This window comes from Haliaeetus leucocephalus, unplaced genomic scaffold (assembly GCF_000737465.1).
Source record: "Haliaeetus leucocephalus isolate CR32 unplaced genomic scaffold, Haliaeetus_leucocephalus-4.0 Scaffold162, whole genome shotgun sequence".
In the NCBI taxonomy this organism is placed as follows: Eukaryota; Metazoa; Chordata; class Aves; order Accipitriformes; family Accipitridae; genus Haliaeetus; species Haliaeetus leucocephalus.
In genome coordinates this window covers 7,220,517-7,230,445 of record NW_010972598.1, presented here as the reverse complement: position 1 = coordinate 7,230,445, position 9,929 = coordinate 7,220,517, and the positions used below count along the sequence as shown (strand labels likewise).

Here is a 9,929-nt window from a genome sequence, read left to right as displayed (position 1 = left end):
GGGGGTCCTGCCCCGCCGCCCAACCGCCTGGGGGAAGGGGGGGGGGCGGGCTGGGGGGGCCCGGGGCCGGGGTGAAGGCGGAGGAGGTCGTGTTCCCTCCCGAACCGGAGCCATCTGGTAGCATCGGAGCACGACGTGGAGTCTTCGAGCGTTTGGATGCCTGTAAAAAGCTACAAACGTGCATTCTGTCCCCCGCTCCTCCTCCTCTTGCCACCTCTTAATTTGTCGTTGTTTTGAAGGGAAGGCAAAAGTTTGGGAAGTTGGAGGACTCTCCCATTTTGCTAGTAGCGTGGGTTAATGCCTCTGTGCTGTTCAACGCTGGCTTCACAAGCAGCCTGCAATGAACTCAGGCCTGAGACTATATGGAACAAAGTAAAAGTGGGAATCCTGAGCTTTTAAAAAAAAAATAAATTGGAGTTCTGTCTCCCAAGAATTTCTTGCCTAACACTTTTGTAAGATGTTTTGAAAACGATTGATTTATTATTTTTTTTTTTAGCATCTATATGGTGAAGTCAAACACCACGTTGTATAAATTGTGCCCTTAAGGTGGTATCGTCTACAAAGAGTAGAAACAAACTTTTCTTGATGTCGCTTCTTGTGGGGATAACAGTTGCTAGTAAGAAAACACTGTCAAATTACTACGCGGTTTGTTTTTTTTAAAACCACCTTTACGAGTGGACAGCACATGTGCTATCATGGCAGTGTGAGGCCTGTAGGCCTTTGCAAAAACTTAGGTAGTTCCCATGGAGTGAGTAAATGGTGTTCCAGAGATCAGAGGTGAAGTAGGTAGGCTTACATGAAGAGGTGGTTTTGAGAAATAGGAGATACTTTGTACAAGACTTTATTCACAGTGGATAGTTACAGAGCTTCCATGTTGGCATTACGTAGCCAAAATAATTTGGATCCAAATGACTTCTTGTGAGAAATTAGAATTATTTCTATGTTGTGAACACCTGTTTTATGCAGCTAATACCACTGTCTTGGGTGTGCAGAACAAAAGTGAGGGGAAATTGATGGGACAGGGCTGGATGGAGGGGGGAAAAGGTACAATGTTCAGTAAGGTTTCAGTCTTGCTCAGGATTATTGTTCTTCACTGGCTTATGGACTAAAAAGTAAAAAGCCCTTTGCCAGTAACTAACGTTCAATCTATTCAGATTTTGGTGAAGAAGTGAGTATCTGATCAGATAGATTACCTTCTGATTTTATGGCGAAGTTCTTTGCTTTTCCCATTGAAGTTGAAACAAATAAATAAATTGGTTATTTTAAGGATGGCTTTTAGGAGCCAAAGGCTCCTAACTAACTATGAGCTTAATTTAGTTCCCTTTAATGGGCACTTGGCTGTCAAATTGTTTATCACAGGCAGGGTACTGTATACTTGGTTGTAACTATGTTTCAAAATAGGGCTAAGTATCCTTAATCTGTGCAGTCTGCTCATGGTTTTTTCTAAGTAAGTCGACTATCATGGTTACTAAAAATCAGCTACATGCAGTTTTGTCTTTTGAGATGACGAAATGGCCTGAATTGAAGTTTAAAAAACCCACAACACAACAACTTGATGATATCAAATCATGAGGATGGAAAAAATATGCAAATGTAATAACTGCTTTTCAATCTTCTGTTGGTCTTGGTTCTGTGAATTTACATGAAATTTTTCTCCTTTATTGACATCCTACTTAAGGGAGAACTTGTGTTGTTAAGTTGTAATTAAGTGGGAAGATGGAAAAGCTAACAAGGAAAATACTTTGGGTCATTATAGAGTGCAGGAATAACAAATGTGGGTAAAATGCCTTGTAGGTGGTTGTAGGGAAATCACATCTACCCATTGTGTCTAAAATATGTTAAAATATGTTGTGTTTTGTTCCTGTTGCATCTTCGTACTGAGAAACTAGTCCTTAAAAACTCAGTATCTCTGTTTTCCCTGCATTCAAAGACGGAGGAAGGTTAATGGTTTCACTGTATGAAACAATGAACCAAGGGTCAAACATTTAATATCCTCTTCAAGTTCATGTAACCGGTAAAACAAATGCTGTGGGATCTCTTCAGAGGCTTACAGGTGCTGTTTCATTCTGCGAGAAAGTTGAGCTCTTCCAGATCTTTTGCATTGGTAGTAGTTGGTAACATAGGTGTATAGCATTACCGCTGTGAAGTAAGTGATATGTGCCTTTTCTGTGATTCCACGTGGCACAGGTCGTGATATTCTGCTCATTGCAGTTGTACCTTGAAATTCAAGGTCACAGAAGGTGAAGTAGTTGCAGTGATGACAGTGGAGGCCTGGGGAGCAGAGGAGGTTGAGCGAGACTAGGTTCACCCATCTTGGTGTGGTGGGGAAATGGTGTCAGCTGAGGAGGTACAGGTACAGAGGTGAAGGTGACCTGCTCCTGTTGTGTCTGACACCAAAAGGGACAGTCACATCTTGTTTTACGCAGGGCCTCTTCACCATCTGCTGGCTCAGGAAAAAGCAGTTTGCTCTGGCCAGGAGTTCCAGCACCTCCAGCATGCAGCACCCCTTGCAATACTCTCCTTGCAGAAGGAGGTTCTGAGCCTCCAGAGCCTCTTAGGAATGAAAATAAATGTACCAAATATCATACTGCCCCCCCCCCCCAAAAAAAAAAATCAGTTTAATATGTTCCATGTTTCATGTCCAGTTACTTCTAGAGCTGGGTAGAGTTGCGAATATATTGTGAACAGGACATATGTGTTAAATTTTGTTGTTCTTACTTAAAGTGGTAAAAAGCTGGCTAAATGCTATGATGGGAATTCACTGTTAGTGGCCACAATTTTGTGTAGTTTGTAATTAGGAGTTTGTAAATTCTGTAATACCTCCCAGGTTTAACAAAGGAGAGGAGTAATTTTCATGAATTCTTTGGCTGATCCTGTGCAGTCAGATCAGGTAAACCTGTGTCTTCAGTTCAATTCCATTCCCAGGGAAGAGGACAGGGCCATTGTTGAAATTATTAAATCCTGCTGTGTGTGCGAGGCTACAAAAATGCCTTTTCAAAATGATCCTTTTTATTTTGTCCAGCCTCCTTGTTTTTCCCTGTGAGAATCTGTCTGTTGCACTTTATCCAAACCACACTCAAAGGAAACAATAGTTCTATTGAATTGTAAAGTAAGCACAAGGAACTCTGAAATTTTTAATCCAATAGCAAAGTGTGCCCTTTTCCTGTATAACACTTCCTGCACACTGAGTAAGAAGGCTTGTTTTGTACACAGGTCTTCTCTAGAGATGTGCAAGAAGTGTTATTTCAGTAGTTTTAGAATTTTGGGCATAATTTCTAATAGCTGTTTTCCTATAGGTTAAAATTTGCCGTTAAATCAGAAGTGCACTGCCTTATTCGTAATCTGATTTTTCTATGCTTTAAAGTTATACCAAGTGATGCACTTTCTCATCCTTGAACAAGAAAGACTGGATTGCTGTAGAATTATCTTTTGTAGTTTCTAATAAGGACTAAACGTCTATAAAAACAATTCTTAAAGAAATGCATTTAAAAAAAATCAAAATGTTGTACCTAAGACTACCTGAATTTTTTAGATGTATTCTTTGTAATGGAGTTCAGAAACGATTTTAATAATTCATTTGATTGGGGATGATTGGGGTAGTGAACAACTTAATTTTTTTGTGCAAGATGCAGCTAGAAATGTAGAATGCATCAGCTGTGAGTATTGCTACTAGAAAGTCATGCTTTCGGTTATTTGTACTTGTACAAGCTGACATTTCTTATGTCAAGTACTTGAGTAGGAGTATCTTTGAAAACTTCAGTTATGTTAGGAAATTAAATTGGGCAAATACTATGTATTTAGTTTGTAGTAACATTTAAATGACTTAATTTTTAAACTTTTGCTCTGTAGGATGAGTCTGAACATCATCAGGCAAGCCACACACTGTTAAGGATATGCTTTTCCCACCTCCATTTAAAAGTTTATTAAAGTCAGACAAGTCGCATCTCTCTGAAAAATCAGTTTTCATACACCCATTCCAACCTTGACAGTGAGTCAAATTAACTGTAGTGTGCACAATGGGAAGGAAGCCAGTGGGAGCAGAGGCAGGGCTCACAAGCACTAGAATACCCTTCTCTTTGGAACCTGGATTGAACCCCAGTCTTGTAAATCTTGCTGTTCTTGTGCTGTCACCCTGTAGCTGGGAAATTCCTGGCCAAAATTTGGGTTCACCTCTCAACTCCACATACGTGGCCACTGTTTTTTGCTACTGTATTTAGTTACTGTGAAGTGGTTCTGATCATCTGAAAGCAACTCAACAACCACACTTAACTTGAATTTTCTGAAGGCAATTCTTGTGGTTTTAAGATCATAATTCTTACATGTGTGGTATATACAAGGGTAACTTACTCATTGTTTTCTCATGTGCAGTGTGCCTTTTGTAGAAATGAAATAGGCTACACGTTTTTTTGTTGTTTCCCCCTTAGTTTTTCTTCTGATTTTTGTCAATGTTTGGTATGAAACTCACAAAAGGTCCAAGCAACCTTCTAGCTTTATCACAAAAAGTTTGCTTTTCTGTGGCTAGCTGGTGACAGTTCCTTATTTTAAATTGGTGGTGAACTGTTAATGAAACTGCTTATGTAAGACATTGCAGAAATGGTAGCTGCTGACCACTGTGATCCGTTAGGTGCTTACAACTTAATTTCTCTGCGGAATGTTTTTGCTGCATTATTTGTGTAAATTGTGAAGATAGAAGGAATCATAGCTAGATTGGTCTGACATAAAGACTGTATTCTACACAAAATAGAGATGAACAAGTTAAATGCTTTAATTTTAAATGCACGGTAAAAAAAAAAAGAAGCTACACTCTCTCCTGCAAACCTAGAGTTATTTTATTACTTTCTAACATTTGGTGATTAGAAACAGCTGATTTTTATGGGTGAGGAAAATCAATATAATGAGAAAATACAATAGACATTTTAAAATACTTTGTCTTTGAAAGGAATTCTGGTTTCTAAATATCTTCAACTGAATTCTAGGAGAGCACAATTGATGGTTTATGCTATTTTAACATGTTGTCATAAAACACAGAAATTACTAGGATTTTCTTACTTTTCTGAGTAAGCCCTATACTTCTGCTGTATCTGAACTACAGACTGGTGCATTGTCCTGAAACAGTAGTCCAGGGAAGCTGTTGAAAACATTCAGAGGATTCTAGCCTGGCTATATGAGCCATCCTTTTATTGTGGGTTTTTGCAGGATAGTAAGCTTTTAGAAATAAAAATTATAGCATTCCCCTTCCCCCCACCCTGAACTGCTTTTACATTTTGGGTGTGGGTGATGAGTTCTCCAAATGGCAAAAAAAAAAAAAAAGTGAAAAAGAAAAATTTCAATGGGTTCTTAAACAGGCCTGTTTGCGGCGAGCTGGTTTTGGGTGTCTTAAAAAGACTAGCTTGTGGTACTGTTCGTATTGATAATAACAATTTGTAGAATAGAGATACCATCTTTCCTAAGAGAAAGTGAAGATACTTGCTTACAGTCAGAGTCAAGCCTCCATCTTTGCTTTCAAGCAGAGGTTTTGCACAGCTCTGTGTAGGCCTTCCGTCAGGCGTGTGCCTTGCTACCTCTTCCTCCTTCTCTCCTGTGCAAAGTGGCAGTCTTCTTTGCTCTTCCCTTTTTTGGGCTTCCTCAAATCACTGTTTTCTGCTCTGCCTGGAAGGGCACTTATTAAATATCCTCTCTGAAAGCTCTTCTGACAAACCCTCTATAGCCTACTCTGTAAAGGCTCCTTGATATTTTGTTTGCTCTATAGCAAAGGACTCCTGGCAGGTCTGTCCTGTTTGATCACAGGAGCCTCACTGAGGAGCTACCGAGGGTGATCTCTGTCAATCCTGAGCACCTCATCATTCAAAGAGCAGGCTTTCTTCAAGGTGATGGACTTCTGTAAGTTGCATCGTGTAAATGTTCTGAGCATGAGAGATGTCACCAGTCGATACTCTGGAGCTCGCTCCTGTGCTGGTATCTCGCTGTGCCCTCCAGACCCTGGACACTAGTCTTGTTCTTGAGATATTATCTCAAAGGTATTGTTTGTCTCTCTTGTTTAATTCTGTCCCACGGCCGTTTTCTGCAACTGTTAATTTCTCCAAACTGTTGTATAATCCTGGTCAGTCAGATGACCCACAGTATGCCAGCCTTTTCATGAGCTGTCTTGAAGATATTTTCAGTAAGTTGTGCAACTGTATTATTATTGTACCAAAGAAAACAGTTTGAAAACCTGAACTGCTTTTTCATGCTTAAAAAAAATAACAAAAGAAAAAGCACCACAGATTCAATAACCACATCAGACTGTCTATAGAATACTCCTATAAACATTTTCTAAAAACTGTGATCATCACTGGAGATAGTAACTTGCAAGATTCAGTATATTGACAATACCTGCAAATTAAGACGACTCCACTCAAAAAGCTAGCAGCTTTCCAGAATGCACCAGGAATGCAGTATACAACCATGCCATCAGACACAAACTGTATTTTTCTCCTGAGCACAGTATTACAGTTGTTCTTAATAATGTAAGGAGGACGATTCTAAAAGGTTCTTCTTGCATAATAATAGGTGCAGTCCAGATATCGTGTATGAATTTAAGATGGAAAGAAAACCACACCAGTCATACCTAACATAGAACTATACAGAACATCCTTAAGTGCTTACAGTGTACTCTGGAAGAAGATTCTCTCTTGAAATAAATATTTGCAGAACTGTCGCTTTGCAGGGTTGATACCAGTCCTTCAACCTCCCGATATTAATCCAAAACAAATTCCTTGTGAGCCAGGGTTCACCTAATGGAAATGGACTTTACCTAACCAATAAATATAAAATTTATCAGTGCATCTTTCTCCCACAAAAGAACAACTGAAAAGCCCTATCCCTGTGCATGCATATGATAGAATGCAGTAGACTTTATTCATCACTCCAAATGCTCTTGTGGAAATTCTGTGTAAAGCTAAAAAAGTCGCTGTGTATTAGAATAAAACTACACAGATAACTGGTAAAGGACAGGCATTCTTGGTTACCGGTAGAAGGGTACTTCTCACAAATCCAAAGCTTGTTTTGTGACCTGCCAGCCCTGATCTTCAAATGAAACTGGTAAAATACTTACAAGATTCTGGGAGGTAGCATTCATAACCTTACTGAATAGTAAAAACTATGCTGTGTTACCATGCACTGCCAAACATCATCATTACCTTATTTTTCTGTCCTTCATCCTTCATTGGCTTGAATGATCTTAATTCATCTGAGGTCAAATTTTTATGTATTTGTGTTTAAAATAGCCCTTCCCCCAACAGGCTTGCAAGCAGGTTTTTTTTGCTTTGAACACTTCCACATACTGTACTGGGTGAGAAGTACGCTCTGGTAAGAACCAGCAAAATTAGAAATTTTCACTCACGTGGTGGTGTTCTCGCATGTAGAAAATTGGTTTATGACTCTCTGGAGTCACTTAGTCCATGTTCTGAAGAGAGGTTTCCAATAGCTCTGCCAATTACTGCTTGTAAACGTCCTGGTTTATCAGTTGGTAACCAATTCCTTGCACCTGAATACATCTACTATGAAATGAAGTTGCAGATCTGCTGTCAGGAAACAAGCCCACATTAGCCTTAGCAGAGAGCATGTTGATTTTAATAGTGATAAAGACATCACTTTGTCTGTGCAGCGATCTGGATTTCTGTGCAGGCAGACAAGCAAATTGTTTGCCTAAAGTTTCCACGAGGACTGCTCAGCTGCTGCTGCAGCCAGCTTGCCTTGTCTTTGCTTCTGTTGCCACTTTGATGTAGCCCTGTTTTTTTAAGTTCCACTTTATTTTCATCTCATAGCCTACAAAGCAGATCTACTCTAAAAAATAAAGCTTCCAAAATATACTCTTTTGTTTGACATAGTTTTCTGGGTAACAGAGTAAGCTATGTGAAACTAATACTATAAAGTTTACTCTGACCTTTTTTTCTGTCAGTAACAGCCTTCAGTGTCACTGAAATGTCTTCATATCTGGTTACTGAACACCTCATACTCCTCCCTTTAGCCAGTTATCACAATGACAGCTCTTCTTTGAATGAGGAGATAGAACAAGTATTTGCTGATTCCTATTTCTTCAATTAGTCAACAGTTTAAAAAAAAAAAAAAAGAGAGCAACAGCTTGGCTTCTGTGCTATTTCCTAGTTGTTCTGGTATAATCAAAGTGAGAGTTTCAATTAGGGAACCTTGTTTTGCATGTGATTTGTGATTAAATTAATAAAGACAGGTATATTGCTTAAGGGGAAAATTAAGTGACATCTGGATGATATAAGCTTTCATCTTCAGGACTGCATTGTTCCAATATATTATTGACACTTTGTCAAATGTTTAAGTAGTTTAGTAGTCTTCAGTTTGGTTTATGTACTAGTATTTGCTTTTAGTTCAGTTAAGGCTGTTGGAAGTAATTACAGTGAAACCCATGAAGAAGAGCTGAAGGTAAATCCACACCAGGAAGGCTGTACCACTAAACAGAGACGTAAGGGATTTTTAGCCATACAGTCCTCTTCCTTCAGTGAACATTTATATATGCAGTTCATATGTCCAGTTCCATCCATAACTGAGAAATTGTCTGGATTAGTGGAGGGTGAGCTGCTGTGCAGCACTGTGCTTATAAGCAATGTTTTGATCATCTCCAGCTGCCTCACAGACCAGCTTTTCCTGAAAGGAGATGACCTGGCTTTTGTTGGATTTTTTCCCTGCTGCTTCACAGCTTGAATACATCGGTGCAGCCAGCCTGTTAATAAGGTCACTCATTCTTACAAAGTTTCAGCTAGTAAATAATATGCTTATGAGATGTGTTGATGGCATCAGAAAGCAGGATGGCAGCAGAAAGTCTCTCCCTTTCTGTTCTGGCTTCTTATGGTTTCTATAGCTTCAAGTTAAGGACGCGAGTCCTTTATCTTTCATATGCTTGCTGGCCTGAGTGTAACATAACGGAAAGATCACGAAGAAATCTTGACAGGCTGCAGGTTGGATGCAACAGCAAGGATAAAGCTTGTTTGGGCAGTGTGTGGAGCTCTCCCAGGACTGCTCTGGGGCACTTCAATGAAGGTGCAGAGAAGTGTTTGCTTCAGGTGGTGGCAGGTATGCATTTTTTTGTACCCCGAATAAATGCACAGCTGTATTTACACTTCACGTAAAAACTGAAAGCTTTCCACTTGTGTGTGGAGGTGGTAAAAGGTATCAAACCGTCTGTGACAGATGTTAGAAATATTGTTTATAGCCACGCGCTGCTGGGAGGCTCTCTGCTGTCTGCATCACAGAAGTGATACTAAAACTCAGACAACTTCAGGATTTTCAGTACAGTGTCTTTTTGCCTTTAAAGACATTATCTGCTAGTAGTTTTGTAGCAATCCTATGAATGGTTGCTTTAAGTGTGGGGTTGGCTGTTGGAAGATTATACTGTATAAATGGCATTGTTTGTTGTGGTTCGGTGGTTCTCATATCAAGTTTGTTCAGTTTTCATTTAAGATGGGGTTTTTCCTAGCTCTCAGCCTGGATTGCCTTTTCAGAATCAAGCTGTGTCCTTAGCTCAAGAAATTTCTTTGCAGATTAATGTTCAAAAGGCTAAGTCTTGGTCCAGTGCGATTTTCATACTCTCTGTGATACAGCGTCAAACCAAGTTACACAGGTTGTTCCACAGCTGACCTTGCAACTGGAATTCAAGAGCTCTGCTCATCATCAAATTCAAATTTATGCTATTTTTCTTTTAGACTAACAATAGTGAGGAGTAAAACAAAACAAATGTATATAAATTTTCCAGTCAAGAGTAAATCAAATGCTTTTTTGTTGGTTTTTTCCCCCAATAAAATAGCATGGTTTACATGGTTCTCAGATCAGATCTTTACTTCAGTCCATTGCTAAATCAGAAATAGACCATTGAAAGCTTTAATACAGTAACAAGCATGAATAATAAAACCCAAACCAAA

The 9,929-nt window shown here is 39.3% G+C and overlaps 1 protein-coding gene across 3 annotated transcripts in view; it reads left to right on the top strand.

The window, feature by feature from the left end:
• The first annotated feature begins 52 nt into the window (after positions 1 to 52).
• ABCB10 (ATP-binding cassette, sub-family B (MDR/TAP), member 10) overlaps positions 53 to 9,929 on the top strand; it is a 27,966-nt gene continuing 18,089 nt past the window's right edge. Inside the window, exon 1 of one of the 3 annotated variants that reach the window (XM_010562663.1) lies at positions 53 to 378. In XM_010562663.1, coding sequence (XP_010560965.1) covers positions 363 to 378 — 16 coding nt within the window. In that variant the 5' untranslated portion in view covers positions 53 to 362. The other 2 variants (XM_010562664.1, XM_010562662.1) reach the window with 2 other exon arrangements.